A 20,674-nucleotide genomic window follows, 5' to 3' on the forward strand; every position below is an offset into this window, starting at 1 on the left:
CTAGAGAGGGTGTGGAGAAAAGGGAACTCTTCTACACTGTTGGTGGGAATGTAGACGGGTGCAGCCGCTATGGAGAACAGTATGGAGGTTCCTTAAAAAACTAAAAAAAGAGCTACCATATGATTCACTCCTGGGCATATATCTGGAGAAAACGCTAATCCGAAAAGACACATGCACCCCAATATTCATAGCAGCACTATTTACAACAGCTAAGACATGGAAGCAACCTAAATATCCATCGACAGATGAATGGATAAAGAAGATGTGGTATGTTTTTATATACACACACACACACACACACACACACATATAGATATACACATATATATATAAAATGTATATATATATAAATATATATATTTATATTTATTATATGTATAATATATATTATAATATATAATATATATTATATATATTAAATATATATTTATTATATATTTATATACATATTTATATATATATAAATGTAATATATATAAGTATATATTTATATAAAATATATATATAATGTATATATATATATAATGTAATATTACTCAGCTATAAATATATATATATATAATATATATAAAATGTAATATTACTCAGCTATAAAAAGAATGAAATAATGCCATTTGTAGCAATATGGATGGACCTAGAGACTATCATACCAAGTGAAGTAAGTCAGACAGACAAAGATAAATATATGGTATCACTTACATGCGGAGTCTAAAATACGATACAAATGAACTTATTTACAAGACAGAAACAGACTCACAGACACAGAAAACAAACTATGGTTACCAAAGGGGAAAGGGGGGTGGGGAGAGATAAATTAGGAGTTTGGGATTAGCAGATACAAACTACTATACATAATGGAAAAGAATTGAAAAAGAATATACATACATATATATGTATAACTGAATCACTTTGCTGTACATCAGAAGCTAACACAACATTGTAAATCAACTATACTTCAATAAAAAAATTGGGACATCTCTCTCTCTCATTCACACACATCAGATTTCTATTTCCTCTTGAAAAAAATCAGAAGCTCTAGTAACACTGGGCCCACTGGAGGCAGCCATGGGGTTGCTGCCCCCTTTAGATAAGACATATGCTCTGTTTGCCACAGTCCTCACTATTCCCTATTGTGTGCCCTTCACAAGTCTATTCTACAGACCTTGCCTGAGTAGGCATTTAGATTTGAGACCCTAGTGTAGATTCATGAGCCCAATTGTTGTACTTGGTTCTGGGGAATGCCAGACACTGGATAAGGCGGATGGCTATGGGGAGAGAGGAGTGCAACTCTGATCTGCCTTGAAAGGTTATCTAAACTGCAGGCCACTCTGGCAACCCTCCTCACCCATCAGAACTATCGAGGCTTCTTTTTCTGCCCACTTTCTTGTTCCCTATTGCTCCTAGATCTCTCAGCATGAGATGTTATCGCAAAGATGTAAGGCATCAAAACAACCCAGGCTGGCACGATTTTGAGTTAAAGATAGTGCATAAGCAGGAGCAAAAGGAAACACAAAAGGGCAGAGTCTCCCCATCACTTATTCTCTCCCAGGATGCTTGGCTCCCTAAGGCAAGATGCATCGGTGCAGGGAGAGATAAAATTAAGCTGCTTATCCAGATTTAGATGCCGAGGACAGCCTCACTGATCCCCAGAACAAGCGACGTCTAACAGCCTGTCGTTCTGTCCTCTATCCTTTGGGAGGAAGGTTGGCAGCTACTCAACTGGGTCTGGCTTCCATGAAAGGATCTCTGAGCTCTCTGGTACATGGACAAGAGTTGCAGGGGAATTAAACAAACAAACAACATCCTAATCATTTGTAGAGACGTGGATGGACCTAGAGAGTGTCATACAGAGTGAAGTAAGTCAGAAAGAGAAAAGCAAATATTGTATAATAACGCATACATGTGGAATCTAGAAAAATGGTATAGATGGTCTTATTTGCAAAGCAGAAATAGAGACACAGAGGTAGAGAACAAATGTATGGATACCAAGGGGGAAAGGGGTGGGGTGGGAGGAATTGGGAGACTGGGACTGACACATATACATTATTGTTACTATGTATAAAATAGACAACTGATGGGAACATACTGTATAGCACAGGGAACTCCACCTAATGCACCGTGGTAACCTAAATGGGAGGGAAGTCCAAAAGGGAGGGGCTATCTGTATGTGTATGGCTGATTTATTTTGTTGTGCAGTGGAGGCTAACACAACATTGTAAAGCAACCATAGTCCAATAAAAATTAATTTAAAAAAACACCCTAAAAAATAAAAATAAAGAAAAACCACCTTATGATGGAGCAAACAGAGAGTAAACAACTATTTGAAATGGGGTTCAGCAATTCTGTAAGAAGTTCTGAACATAGGCCTTCTCCCTCTTTCATTGGAGGGATGGATTCTGCCTCTTTCTCCATCAAGGCTGCTTGACCTGTCCCAGTTCATTCCCCTTTGAGGAGCAGTGGTGTAACTGCTGTGTGAATTATTAATAATGTAGCATCATCTCCAGAGACCACAGCTCTGTGTGCAGCCCTGTGCCAAAGGTTTTCCAAAGCACTTTCCATGTAGTATTTTCTTTCACCCTCACGGCAGCACTATGCTTGTCCTCATTTTGCTGATGAGGAAACTGAGGGTCAGAGTGGTGATGGATTTAACCAAGGTTGCCCAGTGAAGTTCCAGCCTGTCCGACTCCAAAGTTCCTCTCTCATCCACCATGTAAAATCCATCCTCTCATTCCTGTGCCTGGTGGAAGGTGTTGCCTGTTTCTGGGGAGTGGCTGTCTTTGCTAGCTTCGGAATGCACCTGGGCACACCTCAGGTGGACGTCTGGTTGGGTCCGGAAGACTGCTTACCTCTTGGTTGTGCAGAGGCATCAGGAGTCTGCTGACTCTTAGGGAGAACCCGGCACCAAGCTGCTGCGATGGGTTTGCTCTTTGAAATGCTCACTAAACTGCCACTGGCACAATGGCAGGCTCTTCACTGAGGGGCCTGCACCTGTGCAAAGCAGGGTCTCAACCTTCACGCATCATTGACTAAATGCCGATTTAGGAGCTGGTATGCTTGGCTCTGTACTCCCCTCACCCTGAATTCTCACTCAAGGCAGACCAGGGGACAGCGATGAAGCAGAGACAAGAGCATCCCTTATGCAAGATGGGATGCTCCAGCTCGCCTCATTCGAGAGGCTGCCTGGTACTCAAACTCCAAATTTTGATGCCCCCAACTAGATCTCAGCTTGATCCATTATTGGATCCAGTGAGGGGTGAGGGGTTGGAGATGTACTGTGTTCATCAGTATTTCCCCAGAAGCAGACCCAACCATCTTGCGGGGCCACCCGTTCCCAGACTCACCTCCCAAAGGAAACGTGGAGGTCATATAAACAAAAAAGAGACGGTGGTTGGGCGGGGGTGGGGCTGAGATGATCAGGCCAGGTTGAACAGCTGGGACCACATGACCTAACAGGTAATAAGCACTATGTGTGGCCAGGCACTTGCTCAGCTCCTTACAAATATTAACTTATGTAATCTCCATCTGACAGATGATGAGACCCCTGGGACTCAAAAAGCTTGAGTACTTTTGACCAAAGTTGCACAACTAGTAAGTGGTAGGTTGAGATCTGGATCCATGCTATCTTAGTTCAAAAGCCTTTGCTTCCCCTCCCATGCCTGTGAAGGGACTGTGGGAAGCGCCCGAAGCTTGTGGAAGGAGGTAGAAGGAGGTTTCTGTAGCCACTCCCATTAACTCAGTGATGATTCTACAATAAGACGAAAGCAAAGAGCCGTGCTCCCGTCAGAGGAAATTACGGAGAGGGCAAGTACACAGACATCACCTTCTAAACTTACGTCTAAGTGTTAGCTCTACGAGGCACTCTTCCCGCCCTCCCCTTCACCGAGCCCTTTCAGTTTCCACATATGTTCCATGTCAAGAGGTATTAGCACTCAGCCCATTGACTAACCCACCTAACGATGCGGCGGAGAGATAATCCTTTCCAGGAGCTGTTGCCTTCAGAAAAAAGCAAGGCAGGAAACAGAAGCCATTGGGAGCCTCAGAGCTGGAGTGTGGGGCGGGGGGAGGGGGAACGAATAGCACGAGTCCTCAGTCTGGGCTAAGGAGAGCTCTTCTGATTCCAGTCCCGCTGGGGGACCGGGCCTGGCCCGGCCAGAGAAGTCCCAGGTGCTCTCATCGCGCGTAGCAGCTTGCAGCCTCATTCACTCAGGGTGCAGGTAATAGGGGGAGATGGGCCACAGGAGGGAAGTGAGGTCCACCCTGACCTGTGAAAAGGACCCCCGCACCCAGTCTCCCTAAAGAGGCCAATGGTGGGGGTGCACTTTGTAGCAGCTGTTCTTACTCTTTAGTGGCTCCTGTCTCTGGCTACAGGGGCAGAGGACCACTGAGGCCCCATTTTTAGCTACTGCCCTTGCCCACATCTCCTCCTCCAAGAAGATTCCCCTGAGCTCACAGCCTTGGCCTCAAGGTTTGGAAAGCACAAACATCTGGAATCAGGCTTAATGATAAATTGCATCAAAATCACCTAGGTAACGCCAGTGGTTCACATATTGATTCAGTGGCCCCGAGCTCTCATTTGGGTGATATTTATATTCTCCACATCTGCCCACGGGTCTGCGGAAGACAGCGGTTTAAGGCTACTCCTCCTACTTATACTGTGTTTGTCTGCAAACAGCAAAAGCATATTCCAAACCTGGAGTGTACAAGGTCTTCTCAGAAAACGTGTCAAGAAAGAGCGCAGCGGCCCCTTCCTGGAGAATAAGTGAAGCCCTTCCGGGAAAGAGCACGGGATAGGAAGATGGGCCCAGGCTCCCGCCAGGCGGGGACTTCATGGGGCCTCCTTTTCTTAAAGTGACACTGGCCTGGGGGGGTGGGTCAGTTTCTGTTTCGTAAACACTCAGATGCATCCATAGGAGGGGAAAGATGTACCAACACCCCCACGGCATAACCCTTTCTCTGGCTCCTCCTGTAGGGGAATGATTTTTCAGGGATGGGTTACAAAGTCTCTTTGTTATCAAAAAAAGTTCTCTGTGTATCCCTGCAAGTATTCCCCACTATTAAGCACTGGCATTAACTATTAGTGAGGATGCCAATTAGGGGAGCCATTCTGGACCCCTGATTAAGCTGCAGGATTTAGATTTAACCCCTCTCATTATTGTGTCTTTCTCTTTTAAAAAAATTTCTTTAGAATTAACCCTCTGCCACCCTGAAATTCTTTATCTACTCATTGTAATAAGGACCACTCTCTTGCCTTAGAACAAACATGCTATTATCTTTCCCATATGAAATATGGGGGATGTATTTTGACCTTTGGCAACCTCCTGAGGCTGGACATGGGGAAGAACCTGGTGACATCTGGTGTCACGAGGTCAAGGACTTCTGACCCCGCCCAGAATCTTCTCTGAGCCTGTGAATGGGTGCTCTGGGCCATGCCATGCTAAACACTCACACAAAGAAACAAGAGGAACCCTCCAAGTCCCTGGGGGCAATGATGACGCTTTCTTCTCTCCTGATAATGACTGCACTGCTGGTCATGGGCTGTGGGTTGTCATGGTGACTCAAACTGAAGTGCAGCAACGGGGCGGCCTGTCTGAAAAATAGGACCTCCTTTGACTCCACAGATTTAGGAGGGCACGAGGAAGAGGGTGCAAGCAACGGGGACCTCCTAAGGTAATCAGAGGGAAGCTGAGCTTCTGAGAGGCCAGATGAAGGAGCCATCACCTGCTCTCAGGAGATCAAGGGCCTCACCTAGGGTGACCTGGCTTGCCCCTTCCCTCCCCAAAAGCTACTAGGGTGGAACTTGCCTATCTGACTGCTGCCTGGTTACTAATCAGTCCTTTAAGAGGGATAAACCACTCACTCAATGACCAAAGCATGGAATGATTCCAGAATTTAAGTCCCCGCAAGAGCTTTCCTTAGGAAGGTCCAGGTACACAAGAGAGGGAAGAATTCCTCCCTCAAAAATGCATCACAAAGGAAGTCTGCTTCTACTGCTGGGGAGAATTCTCATCATCTCACCTCAACCCAGTCTTTAAGAACAAGCAGCTTCTTGACTGCCCTCTTACAGGGCTCAGCACGAACTTTAGTGGGGTGAGGACAGTCAACCAGAGGAAGTTCCATGGGAGACAGAGGGTCTGTGATTTAGACTGAGGCTTAACAAGAGGAGCTGATAAAGCATCAGTTCCATAGTACTCCCTCCTTGGCTGGAGCCAGTGAGGAATTCTTGTTTCCTGTATCACAAAACTAGCTCTGCAGATTGGCCCATGACTGGGTCAGAAGCAGGTATCTCTGGTGTGGACTCCAGATTCAGACTGCTTGGGTTCCAACGCTCCATCCCTTACATGCTGAGAGACAATGGCCAAGTTACTTAACCTGTCAGTTGCTCAGTGTCTACGTCTATAAAATGGGCCTCTGAACAATGCCTTTCTCTTAGCATGGTTGTAAAGGTTAGATGAGATGATGTACGTGAAATTGCTTAGCACAGGTTCTGGAACATATTAAGTATTCAATAAATGGTAGCTGTTATCAGCAGCAGCAGTAGTTGTACTTGCAAAACAGCTGGTGAGGGAAAGTGAGCTATAGGGAGCGGAGTTTTGCTCACTGCCCTGTAACTCGCATGTTGCTTGGGAAACTCCAAGATGCTCCAGTGTCTTGTCTGCCTTCCAAGAAAATCAAACAACAGGTGCCGGGCTGTCTTAACTTATTCCAGCCCTAAGACAGTCTGGTTTGGTTAAGACCTCCTGGAGCAGGTTTAACATCGACCGGAGCCAGCATTTACACGAAAGCTTCCACCTCAAATGACTGCCTACCCCACTTGAATCCCTCTTCTGTGCATGCCATGCCATCAATGAGCACTAACTGCGTGTGCTGATCCCCCGGGGGAGCTGTAACGGCGCAGCTTACCACTGCCCATCAGAGGGGAAAGTGATGGCTCCGGAGACACGTTGACTGCTTGCTTTCCTTGCCTTGGGGAGGACTGACCCCTGAGCTGCAAGGTGACATATCTGCGGGCACTCTGGCTGGCTGCACACACAGGATCATCACCTCCACTCACATCCTAGGAACCCAGGAGCCAGGGTGGGCAGGGGAACGGTGAATAGCTAAGCTTTCACCCTGCTTCTGGTGAGGAAGGGCATGGATGGAGCCTGGGAGAAGAGGACAGGTCACTTCTCGGGTGATCAGAGTTGGGCGCGCATGCCCAGTGGCATGTCCGGTCCTAACCTTGGATTCTGAGATGTCTCTATGTGGGAAATTTCAGTTCTCTGCAGTTTAGGAGGGAGTCTCTAAACACTTCTTGCCCTACTGGGCACCTGACTCGTGTCCCAGTAGCCTGTTTTAAGGAAGGAAACAGACAGACTCCCTTGAATCCCCCGAAGATCATAAGGGTTGTTACTAATAACAAATGTGTGTTTATACAATGAAAGTCTGCAGGAACTGAACCTGTTTAGGATTAATTACAGGGAGACATACTAGCTATTTTCAAACACTTGAAGAATATGAGAATAGCCTTTTCTGAGTTTCCCAGAAGCCATTACTGAGGTTTAGTATAAGAAAGAGCTTCCTAACCTTCTAACTACACTGAGACAACTTATCACAGAAACTTATCAGCAAAAGAGTAGTAGGATTTGTCCCAGGGTGCGTGGGACAGGTTTCCATACCAGCTGGGTGAGAGGCTGTCCTGCAAGCCCTGAAGATTTTGGAAGTCCAGCTAAAGGAGGTGACTCTTGTGAGGCTGACACCAAGAGGACAGGGGTTTGGGGGTCCTTCCCAGGACTGCTGAAGCTTGTCCACGGAGACCCATTTGCTGCAGCCTCTGAGAAACTCTGAAGACTGAGACATCCTCCTATCAGCATTGGCCATCTGCCTGAATAAACAGGGCAAGAGAATGACCCAGGAGGGCTGGGTACAAACAGGCTGGGCAAGTGTGGTGGAATAGCTGAAAAGTTTAGAGAAACAGGGAAAGGGGAGATGGGCAGGCAGGACAACCAACTACAATGCACCTGCTTTACTCCTGGTAGCGTCATGACAAGTGCCAGAAAGGAAACATCCAAGATCATTTTGGGTGGCAGAGACAGCTTGGCTTTGTGATGCACCCATAACTTGAGAGATGGAGAGAGAAGAAAAAAACACAAACCTCTTGCAAAAAGTCTTCGAGTCAAAGGACAGGAAATTTCCCAGACGAGCAGGGTATTCTAATCAGAGTCTTCTTATCGGAGTGTCTCCAGTCTAACAAGGAGAAATCCAATCTACCGCGGGCTGAACGCTAAATTAGATCTAATCAGGACCTGCTTTCTAACTGCTCAACAGCAGGTCAAAGCCCAATGACGGCTACAGTTGCTGGCTCTTTCTGGAAAGTGAGGTGGCCTGAGTTGTGTCAACTCTCGGTCTCGAGAGAAGGGGGGGATGCTTTGTCTTTACTCCCAGCTACTCAACTCCCTCTACTCAAAATGGTGATACTCAACCAGAGTTGCCTTCCCGGTCCATGCAAAGTACTGTTAGCTCTAGTCATCTCACGACTGCTGTCAGCTTGCAGCTGGGATACATTTCCTTTTTTAAAAAACATGCATTTATGGAATCTTTGCTACATGCCCTGCACTGTGCTAGACACTTTGATGCATGCTACGTTTCTCCTTAATGCATGCAAGGGCATAGAGCTTTCTGCAATCAAAACACAGACTGTAAAACGATATTCACTCCAGCCCAGTGAAACACACCACCTCCAAATCTAACTCTAGGCCATGCTATTGTTACTCTTCTTGGAAGGGATTAATAGCTACAGTTAACTGGCCTTATAGTGGCAGCGATAACTTACAGTTTCTTCGCTACAAGCAAAGAATACCATCTGTGAACCCCCCAGCTCCCTGCAGAGCCCTGGCATGTCATTCTAACAAAGAGCCACAAAGGCCCACCAAGGGCTGCAACCTTTGAACACTAGTAGATAGGTACACAGAGACACAGAGAGTGAGATAGACACAGAGACAGAGGTGTGAAGGGCTGGATGGGTGGGATGCAGAGAAAAAGAACAGAATTTTCTTTCTCTTGCTTTCGGCTTCATTGGAACAAACCTGACTATTGCTGTGATGGATGTGCTGCCTGGAAGCTAGCTGGGCATCCCATCCGGACATGATTCACATTCGTATATTGTCTTAGGAGACTCTGTCCAGGGCTGAGTCTTACAGGATGTGGGAAGGGTAGGGAGTAAAGATATGAGAAGAAAAGGCTAAAGGAAAAGTCTCACTTCCTTTTTCTTTGGATGTCACTATGTGAGATGCGTTGCCAACCTTCCTCTATTCACCATTGCTCCTGGCCGCCCACCCATCCGGAGCCATAACTTGACTACATTGTGTGCAAGCTCATAATGGAGCTTCACTTAACTGCCCACGGGAGCAGGGAGGCCCCAGGCCCCTTCCTTCCTGCCTGTGACTTGGAGGTGATTTTACAATGGCACATATACAAATGTGCATGCACACACACACACACACACGCACACACATTCATCTGTACTCAGATGTATGCCTCTGGGAGCATACATCTTGTGCTATTCAGAGGTCTGGGAGGCTTCTGAGCCACAGGACCCCATAAGCTCTACTCCAGCTTCCACACCTATTTTGCTGTGTGACTGAGGGCAAGTCATTTACCTCTCTGAAACTTGGTATCTTCCATTGCTCACAGGATACTCAAGATCAATTCTTAATACCAATAGGAATCGTGATGGTCCCTGAGCAGACATGGACATGCATGCGCGCACGTGCACACACACACACACACACACACACACACACACACTCCCCACACCCATAGTACATGCGTGTAGATACTATGGCTACCTGATCGCAAACCAGAGATAATTCTCCCCCAATCATAAAGTCTTAAAATACAGGATGAGCTAAATTCCTTTCCTGGCCTCTCCACATCAGAGTTCATTTATCTTCTTCAAACATTTAAGCTCAAATGACCACAATGAAATAAATGCAAATAAATTATCCCAGAGCTTAAAATTTGAGGCAACAAATCTTCCTTTGAATTAAATAAACGCTTCCCAGCTCAGCCATATCTTACCCAGATAGAGTCACGCCGGTGACTGATCACGCTCTTCTCTAATTATTTCACTGCCCCACCCCTACCCTTCTTCAAAGTCTCACGTCTACCGGCAGCTCTGTTTCAGCTTTCACATTGGAATACGGTGTATGAATATTTTAGTTCCCTAAGTTCCGAGCACACCCCTGCCCGATGCTTCCCTTTGTAGGATTCATCTCTGGCTTAATTTCTAGCCCCCCAAGCCTGAGGTTAGTGATTCATACCTGGGCCAGGCTCCCGAGCTGTATCATCTAGCTCGTTTACATTGACCTTAGCCTTCCTCTGCCAACTCCCTGGCTCTCCTTCCACCGAGAAGAGGTGATGGAGGTACGGGGTGGACAGCTCAAAAAAAAAATTTTTTTTTTCCTTTTAATGGGCATAAAGTCAAAAGAAGAACTCTACAGAGCATGGCTCAAAGTTTGCAGGAAAGAGCCTGCAAATAGTTCCAGAGACACGATTAGTGACAAAGTTCCTACTCACAGCAGCTGTAGGGACACCAGCCCGTCAAACAATCCCTTGGCAATCTCGGTGATCTTGTTCCCATAGAGCACCCTGGAAAAGAGCAGAGAGGACAGTGGTCACTGCGGATGAGAGGCCACTGGAACTCCTTCAAGTAGGAGGTCGCCAGCTCGGCCCACTCTGGGGGGCATCTCAGAGCACTGGCTTCCCCAGCCTGCCTCACCTTCTCCTCACCAGTGAGACAGTGGGCTAGTGCCACTGGGGGCTGGAGGGGCAGGCTGTCCGGGAGGCGAGGAGAAATGGGCTCCATCATGTTCTACTCCTGGGCAGCCCAGCTCAATAAATCATCCACAATAGGAAGACGCAATCCCTTTGTGGTATCTCCCAGAGCTGCTAATATGACTCACACCCCAGCAATAAATAAGATGTGTGGGAAGCTGGCCAGCCCTGTGTTTTCTTGTCTTCAATGGGTATTGATCAGGCTGAGCCCAGCCTATAGAACGTTTCCTTTTAATATCCTGTTGCATCCTAAGAATTCCTGAGCTGAGTCCTTTAATCATCCATCTAGACAGGGCTTTGCGTATCTGGGGTCCTATCTAGATGGCTCAGGGACTGCTGAGTCAAGGACTGGCTCTTAGGAAAAACTAGGGAGCAAGGAATTGTTATCGCGGTACCAGCAGCTTCTACATTACAGCCTTTTTTCCTATCCTCTGAGCTCCAGGAGCCAAGGAACTCAGAATTCTTTTACCCTTCTCTCTTCCACCCTACAGTGTCCCTCACACTGTGTGTCCTATTCAAGGGCTGGTCTCTGGTGACCTGTGAGGCTTGGGGAAGAAGTGTACTGGGTCTGCCTCCCCCGAAGACACTGCTGGCCTCTCTCTGCTCTCATCCATGGCACAGACCTTGCTGTCTCTTGGGTCCAGCCTCCTCCGAGATGGAGGGAACTTAGCTAAGAAGAATTTTTTTAAAAAATTCCCTCTCGAGCCCTGGAGTGCCTTGAATGAAGGCAGGATTCGGTCCCCACTCAGACTGCAAATCCAGGCTGTGATGTGTCATTGACGAGGCCAAATATTAGGATGAGGAAACGGTCAATGGGGGGCGATAAACCCAACTCCCCATTTTCCAGACGCCACCAGGAGTGAAGAGTGAGCGTCCCGCTCAGCCTGCGGGTGTGTTTCATGAATGTTTCAACAAATTAATGGCTAAATAAAAGTCAGCACAATGGCTCAGGCTCGCATTTGTAATTCATACTATTAATGTCCCACTGCTCAGTGTGCCAAATGCAGTCGTGTCACTGTCTGTTCGCTGATGTCAGAACCTCCAGTGTAGCAGAAGCTGGAGGGACAACGGGGCTGGGGTGGGGAGGGGTTTCTCAAATCATGTGTCCGTATGGGGCATCTCTAAGCCTCAGTGGGTCAAAACCACTCTCTGGCAGGCTGAAGTGGGCTGTGGGTCCACCTTGGGGCACCTGGGTGTGGACCTGTCTGGCTTTATCCCCAGATCTTTCCTTGACTTTCCTTCCCACCTTTCACATCTGGGCTCCAACACCTCGTCCTTGGGAAGCTTCTCTTGAATATCTTGGTCAACATTTTCTACCACCTGTCACTCTATTTTTATTTCTTCATCCCTTTTCATTATGTCATGTTATATTACTTATACATTTATTTATTTTAAACATTTTCTGTGCCTCCTGCACCGGCCCCCTTGAGTATAGGTTCTGTGTGTGGTGACATCATGTGGCTTGTTCATGGCTGGGTCCCTAGAGTTGAAATCTGAATAGGATCTAACACAATAAATATTTGTTGAAAGAATGAACAGCTCTGGGCTTTCCTGGTGGCACAATGGTTAAGAATCCTCCTGCCAATGCAGGGGACACGGGTTCGAGCCCTGGTCCGGGAAGATCCCACATGCCACGGAGCAATTAAGTCCGTGCGCCACAACTACTGAGCCTGCGCTCTAGAGCCCGCGAGCCACAACTACTGAGCCCACGTGCCACAACTACTGAAGCCCATGTGCCTAGAGCCCGTGCTCCGCAACAAGGGAGCCCACCGCAATGAGAAGCCCGTGCACCGCAACGAAGAGTAGCCCCCGCTCGCCGCAACTAGAGAAAGCCCGCGCGCAGCAACAAAGACCCAACGCAGCCAAAAATAAATAAATTAAAAAAAAAAAAAAAAAAAGAATGAATAGGTCTGGGGTAAAGGCTTTCCTGCCCTTTACGTTGGCCATTCCTGACTTTGGATTGGGGGTGTTGGTATTCAAAGCTCCATGAGGCCAAGGGTCTTGTCTGCCCAGTTCACTGCCACATTCTCAGTGCCTATAAGGCTACTCAGTACACAGTAGGCATCTACTGAATGGCTGAATGCATGCATTGGGGGTGAGAGGCACTTCACTTAAACAATGCCCTGATATATTTCAGAATTGGCTAGTGGCATGCCAATTTCCTGTTTGGCAACCAGATTTTGAATTTCTTTTCCTGCAAGACAGGAAGCGTCTCACTATCCTCAGATTGTTCCCAGATCCCGGCAGAGGGACGGCAGACAAGGGGAACAGGAGGGTGGGGACAGGGATAGGATCGTGGTGGCAGATGGCCACTCTCCCTTCTCCTCTGTGATCTTCAGCACAAGAAGCAGACACTAATCTCACACACGATCCTGTCTTTGATATCCCAGACAGATGTTCTACCCGATAAATGAGACTACTTTACTCCGCCAGCAGCAGGCAACAACTGAATCAAGAGACTTCCCTGTCTTCAGCCCCTTCCCAGTGGGATAGGGCCAGGTGGGGGGGAGAATGTGTGTCTCGTTACCTGCCCACTCATCCATTAAACACACCGGTTGCACAGAGAGACAAAGCATGGACAGCTTGCCTCTGAGCATCCTTACTCTTGCCCGGGTGGGCAGGTCACCAAATAATACAAAAACTATCAACTGATGATACCTTTGCTGTATCTTATACATTTTATGTTATCTCAGGAGGGCAGCATAGCATGGGGATCAAGAGCACGGTTCTGGAGTCAGACTGCTTGGGTCCAAATCCTGCCTCTCTCGCTTGTTACCGTGGACTTTGGATAAGTTACATTTATTTATTCAACACATTTTTTTGGCACGGTAACTACGTGCCAGGTACTGTTTGAGGTGCCAGAGATTCAACCAGGATCAAAAGAAATAAAAACCTCTGTCTGTGTGGAGCTTAGATCACCCAATTTCTCCAACCATTAAAGACAGAAGAGGATAGATCCTATATTTTAGGTCATAGTGAGGATGAAACTTGCAAGCCTCCTAGAACAGTACCAGGTACACAGTAGGTGCTCAATAAGTACTGCCAATGATTGTTGTGACTGTAATCATGAATGTATGTCAGGTAGGAAAGGTGTCATCGTCCTCATTTTGCCTGTGAGGGAACGTGCACAGAAGATTCAAGTGACGGTCCCTGTGCCACACGGCGAGTCCCTGGCAGAAATCAGGACAAAGCTCTGTACTTCCCTGCCCCTGAGGGTCTCTGAGTCCCTGGTGGGCATAGCTTTGGTTCCATCCACTAGGCTGCTTTAGGGCTTAAAAATCAAAGAAAAGAAAGGCTTATAGGATGGGGTTGATGCTTTCTCAGGACAATAGCCATGAGGTTGGTCTGGAGAAAAAGGTATCAAATCAGAGGAAGAAAATGAGCTCCTTCCTTGACAAGGCCACATGCACAGGTAAAATGGGCACATGGTAATAATCATACATTACGACTCTCTCCCTCCACCTCCCTGGACAGCACTGCCTAGGCATGTGGGATGGGAGTTCGGTTAGAGGAGAAGATGCATTTGAATTAGAAGCCAATAACTAGGAAGGCTGCTGGGCATTTAATCAATAAAAATAATGCATTTGGGGTTGTAGAAATATTCCCCAAGATCAATTTCCCCTGAAGAAATATTTGTTTCTTTTACCAGGTTGCCACAAGTGTGTAAGGGAACATAAAACCTAGATAAACACCCCCTGAAAAATATGGACGCCCCCCTCGCCCATGCTCCCACCCACACCCTACGCGCTTTGCTCCCCACTTACAGCGATGTGAGCGATTTCAGACCCTGGAAGGCATCTGGAGCGATGTCCGAGATCTGATTCTTGCTGATGTCTCTGAAAAATTAACCAGAGACTCTGAGAACATAGCTCAAAGGTGTGCTATGGCCATTCCTAAAGTGTGGACCAAGCATTTCAGGTATGCAAAATGGTGAGGATGAATTCATCACTTAATCAATTTATTTATTCATAGTGTGCGAGCAGGGGCTTAAGGATCATTCAGTTCAACTGCCGCATGATAAAATGCACTACATTTGTATCACTCTTCTTGGCTTCCAAAGAATGCTCACTCATGGCACCTTGACTTTGACATATGGCCATGCACACGTGAGCAGGTGGGAAATGGAAGCCAGTGAGATTAGGGCCTCATCGTAGGTCTCATAACCAAGCAATTATAGCATAAACAAAGCAAAAGCTGGCCTTGCCCAAACACAGCCCAAGGTTCCTGTAAGCCTCACTTTCTTGCCTCATGCCTTGGCAAATGCTTATTTTTCTCCCCAGAAGTCCTGAGTCATTTCACCTCCTCAGTGACTTTTCCTTCCTGACCTGAATGGAGGTTTTGAGCAGTGACTTAAGTCTCTGTCTGGTTCAGTGCATCTTCCAGGCCGGGTGATGTAAAGACATCATGAGATTCTCATGGGATGGCTTTGTGACGTGGGCTTGTCGCTGGCAGTCCTCCTCAGACGGGAGCAAGCCCAGGGCGATGACGATCAGGGCTTTGGGATAATGTGAGCGAGAAGGATGCGGTGTGTTAGAAGGCAGCTAACCTGGCCTCGTTGGCGCACAGGAATCTCCCTGACCCAGAGGCTGCCCCACTCTGCAGCACCCCAGTGTCTTCTGAGCTCCTGACTCGCTAACAACACTTTCCTGAGGATGGAGACTTCTCTTAGGAGTTATTAGCTCAGGGACAGCCTCTGGGCTCCTGTCCCTGGAAGGGGAGATGCTCCAATTTCCAGCTACAATGAACCTCTCTGGTTCCTTTTCTTTACCAAAATAAATCAATGGGTCTTTGCTTTTGTGGAGAAGAGGGAGAGCTGGGGTCTTGGAGGGTCAACAAGGAGGAGGCAAGGGAATATTGCCAAGCAAGAACATCTAAGCAGATTCCTTAGCAACTGCCTCCAGCGAGGCCAGACGTCCCAGCCCCACAGCCTCTTAAGCTCAGTCCTTCTGCCTGTGTCTCTCCTCCTCCTACTATCCTTCAAAAGGGCTGCCCAACAACCTTTGCCTAGTCCTCTGCTCCCTTCCCTCCTTGTTTCCAAGACCTGCGAGTTGAAAGACACTTCACAGGTTAAGGTTTCTTAGGCACAGCTGTTGAACTTATCCCTTTAGCAGGCGAGATCGCCTCTAACAAATGCACAGATTGTGCTCGCAAACTAGTCAGCTTACACTGGCCTTTTCTTCAGAGCTCTGCTTTTGTATAAGGGTCTTAACAAGCAAATGCTCCAGATTATCTTAATCTTGCTCGCAACTCAGCCTGGCTGCCTAGCAAGGCATTTCAGGCAAGCGTGCAGGGTCGGTGCTCGGATCAGACTAGTGAGAAAGCCTCATTTGTTTGTTTTTTGGGGGGTTTTTTTTCCTGACATTTTTAATGTGATGTCCCTTCAAGGTCCTTGGCCCTCTACCATGTCAGAGGAGGTTCTGTGACCAGTGGGGAAGCCCTCTGCTTTAGCCTTGTCAGGGCAAATTCGTTTTCAGTTCACAGCTAGACTTCCGGATGCACCCGTCTCTAAGGACAAGGTGAGATGTCTCGTGATTTGGAGATGCTGGGCAGTGGAAACTGGAGAAGTGATAGTTTAGCTGGGAACCGACCCTGGTGGTCACGTCACCTTAGTTCTTCATTCTGCAGGAAGGAAACAGCGGCCACAGGTAAAGGACCTGTAGCCACAAGTGACTGGACACAGCGATTTGGGTACAGAGCTGGCATCTCCAGTCTCCCTTCCATTTCACCGTGACGGGTGCAGAAGGTGGTGACCCTGGCCAGGAAGGTAGACTGGGGAAGGCTTCAGTGCCCACCCATCTCCACGCTTGACCCCTCCCTGTCCACATCAGGTGGTCCCAGAGCTGACTCCTGGTGTTTGGGTCGCCCTCGATGACCAGTGGTTCTCAAACCTCACTAGGGTGTTTATTAAAATGCACCCACAGAGGGTCTGATTTGGCCCTCTGGAGAACTGGGGTTAGAAATCTGCATACGTGGGGGCTTCCCTGGTGGCGCAGTGGTTGAGAATCTGCCTGCCAATGCAGGGGACACGGGTTCAAGCCCTGGTCTGGGAAGATCCCACATGCCGCGGAGCAACTAGGCCCGTGAGCCACAGTTACTGAGCCTGCGGGTCTGGAGCCCGTGCTCCGCAACAGGAGAGGCCGCAATAGTGAGAGGCCCGCGCACCGCGATGAAGAGTGGCCCCCGCTCGCCGCGACTAGAGAAAGCCCTCGCACAGAGACAGAGACCTAACACAGCCATAAATAAATAAATAAAAATTAAAAAAAAAAGTTATCATTTAAAAAAAAAAAAAAAAAGAAAGAAATCTGCATACGTAACAAATCTCCAGATGATTCCCAGGCAGGTGGTTTCTGAGTCATACTTTAGACCAGTATTTCAGAATCTGATCAGTCTCAAACCTACCCCAGGTCCCCCGGGGCTTGATAAACGGGATGGTGGAGAGGAAGTGGCCTTTTCAGACAGTTCAGAAGAGAGGTGGTAAATTCCAGTGCCGACGAGGGTCAAGCGGGGATTATAAGCGTGAGACACTAGGAATTGGTGGAACTTGTGGAATATTGCTCTACCTTAGAACATGGGAGGGAAAGAACTCAACACCTTTGAAGGTTTGGCCTTCAAGTGTCAGTGCTCTCGGTTAACCAACCCTGTAAGACTGGGGCATCCTCTCTGACGTCTGCTATTCTCCCTGCAGATGGCGTCTCTATCTTGGTACTAGATTCCACCTGGAAGTACTTTTTTTACACTAAGCTGACCGCTAGAAATTCATCCTCTTCAGGGACAAAGCCATTCAACGTTCAGTCAAGCCTTTCAATCAAGGAAAATTTTTTTTTTTCTTTTTGTCATTGGAGATAAGAAGAGGATGCGGTTCACTCATAGCTGAGGGAAAACCTTTTTCTGTGAGATATTAGAGATAAACTGGTCACGCATACCTAGGAGGAGTTTACCCTTAGGGTTGTAAATTCCCTTTTCACCAGGGACCCTACTTCTCCAAAGCCCTTGCACTTCAGTGTGGGTTTCTGAAGTTCTGTTAGTCAGAAAAATTTCTAAGTGGTCTCTCTTCCCTACCGCCATCCCCTTGGGGGGAAAAAAAAGGGCATCATAGTAAATATCAATAGCATCAGAAGTGATCAAAAATGATTTACTTCCCAGGTCGTGACGGAGAAGATCTTATGAATTTTGAATGCACAGATCATGGCAACTCCAATGGGATGGAGAAGGGACAGTAAAACATAGTCACACTCTAAATTACCTGGACTTCACAAAAAATTAGAGCAGTCACTTAAATCATGTAAGAGATATAGGTTGGGGCCGTGACTGAACTTGTCATTTTTCATTGAAATTACTATCTCGCTGCATAATCAAGCTGGGCTTTAAAAATGAATTGGGGGGGCATATGGAGAGTGAGCTGGAGAAGCAGGGAGACCAGGAGATTAATGGCCCAAGGTTTAAATATTAAGGTCTATATTTATACAGCTCCTCCAGCAGGAATGCTGCCAAAGGGAGGGAAGGAGTACGTGCTTAGGGCTGGCGCATTATGTTGGTTTCTACTTCTGGAACTGTACCAGGAGAAAATCTTGTTTGGTTTGGATTTCCAGGGAGATGGGAAGTTGGCTTCCTAAGATCTGAGGGTAAAGCGTACCAATGCCACTGTTTCGCGGGGATGTTTATTTTTAACATAAAAGGAGCAAGCAGACACTTAACCTCTTTAATGCAGGCCCTCCTACTCAAGGGAAACCGATGAATCAGCCTGCGGTGGAAGGGAAAAAGACCAAGTCCATGCATATTTCTACCTGTCCTCTCTCTTTTCTCTGTGTGGGGGGCCAGAGAGAGTAGGCAAGTGCAATCAAAGCAGCATCGTGATTACTGGGCTATAATAAATGATTTCTTAGCCTGGAAAAGGGACAGGAGCCTCCCTCCTAGGCTCTTAATATCTGTGATGGCAATGGCTGGGTTGTTTCTGAATCCTACTAGCCTCCCTTCAGAGCACCCCGCTCTGAGTGACTCACAGAGCAGTGCTCAGGGTGGTCATGTGATGGGGAGGGGTGGTGCTGATGATGTTACCACGATGGCAGGGATGAGGGTCATGAGGCTCAGATGCTGTCAATGGAGTAGGGAAGGTACACTGCAGTGTTGGTGTCAGCAGGTACTGATAGGCTGTAGTGATGGCGCGGTATTGGATATGGTGGTAATGGCCATGCTGGGGATCATCATGGGCAAGGGAGGTTCCAAGGCTTCTTATCTCACTTAGAAAGATTAGAAAGTCCTTACCATGGTCTAAAGAGCCCACGGGAGCTGGCCCTTACGCTACGTCTCCAGCACAATCCCCACCACTTTCTCTTCATTCACCCTGTTCCTCCTCACTATTCTGCAAACCATCCATGCATGCTCCTGAGAACTCCTCTAGACTCACTCCCTTCCTTCATTCAGGTCGCCTGCACATGGAGGCCTTCATGGGTCAACCCATCTAGAGACCACCCCTCCATCAATCTCTAGACCCTTCCCTTCTTTTGTTTAACTTTCTAGTACTGGTCAGTTTCTGACATTTACTTGGTTTTATTTCTGTGCCCTCCCACTCGAATATGCAAGCTCCATCAGACGAGCCTTCGTTTTAGTTCACCCTCTACCCACAGATCCCAGCACGGTTCTTTGTTCCCGATGGACATCGGCTAAGAATTTGTTAGATGAATGCGTGCATGGTGGTAGGGATGTTGGTGACGGTGCTGTAGGATGATATAGGGAAAGGGCCACATCTCTACTGAAGCTCCTACTTGAGGTCCACATCCCCCAAACCAGGGGACAATCAAATGGTGAGATGGGATTGTTTTAGGCTGACACAGCCCCACCTCCCACCCAGATCATTTTACTTCACTCTAGTTGGAGTCGCCCTTAGATCTGAGGTGCCTAAACCCATACACCGCCCCATCTGAATGCAGCACTCTGGTCTTACCTCCCCGTCTTGGGAGACATTCCAGGTCTGACACTGCACTCTCCTGAGGATTGTGATGCAGCCTCTCATCTGGGCAGGCTGCCCGCTACACACAGTACCCCCCCAAACTGAAACCATTTGGGCCCATTTCTCTCCAGGGGAGACTCACATTCGCTTCAGTTTCTTGTACTGGGTGAAGGCTCCAGCAGGGATGGATTTGATGGAGTTCTGTTCCAGGCGTCTGAGAAACAGAGCAGAAAAGAGTCGATTAACCATCCACCCAACAACAAATGGTTGCCGGGGGGGCCTTGAGGACAGGATATGGTCTCTCCCATCACGTGGCATACATTCTTAGATGAGGGAGCCTTGGTAAACACCGTCCGAAAGCCAGAGACTCGTGTTCTGGTGTGTGGAGCGGCCAGCTCAGGGTCTGATACCCCCTGGGAGAAAGCTAGAAAAGATGACTTCTCCTTGAGGATATTTGGTTCTTGCTTATGATAAGTTGTCTTTGGGGGCCAGTTGTCATCTTCAGAAAATGCTGTAGGAAGTAACCAGAATGCTGAAAACGTCAAAGGGATAAAGAGAAGGAAGAGTGAAGAGAGATGGACAGACAGCAATGCCAATCTGTTCTGGAAGCACGTCACCATTCAGTTAAAACCTCCACCATCCTGCTGCGGGGGTGCAGTACAGGCAGAGACTTCATTTCTGGGCTTTTCTTTTTTTAATGGAGGTATAATTGACATATAACTTTAGTTTCAGGTGTACAACCTAATGATTCAGTATTTGTTTCTGGGTTTTTCAATTGGCTGTTCTAATATGATGAACAAACAGCCTTCAAGTCTCTAGGCTCCCAGCCTGACATTCATCAAACTGGCTCCCTGATATCCTGAGGGCCCCAGGGGCCCCGAATGGGTCACTCCCCTGGGTTGCTGCTACAGTCTG

General features: G+C 47.6%; 1 protein-coding gene across 3 annotated transcripts in view; it reads right to left on the minus strand.

The window, feature by feature from the left end:
* SLIT3 (slit guidance ligand 3) overlaps nucleotides 1-20,674 on the minus strand; it is a 625,193-nt gene that overhangs the window by 108,546 nt on the left and 495,973 nt on the right. For 2 of the 3 annotated variants that reach the window (XM_007171383.2, XM_057541374.1), the window contains exons 10-12: nucleotides 19,902-19,973; nucleotides 14,577-14,648; nucleotides 10,555-10,626 (exon numbers count right to left, since the gene is read on the minus strand). In XM_007171383.2, coding sequence (XP_007171445.2) covers nucleotides 10,555-10,626; nucleotides 14,577-14,648; nucleotides 19,902-19,973 — 216 coding nt within the window. The remainder of the gene's footprint in view (nucleotides 1-10,554; nucleotides 10,627-14,576; nucleotides 14,649-19,901; nucleotides 19,974-20,674) is intronic. The other variant, XM_007171384.2, reaches the window with a different exon arrangement.

This window comes from Balaenoptera acutorostrata, chromosome 2 (assembly GCF_949987535.1).
Source record: "Balaenoptera acutorostrata chromosome 2, mBalAcu1.1, whole genome shotgun sequence".
Lineage (NCBI taxonomy): Eukaryota > Metazoa > Chordata > Mammalia > Artiodactyla > Balaenopteridae > Balaenoptera > Balaenoptera acutorostrata.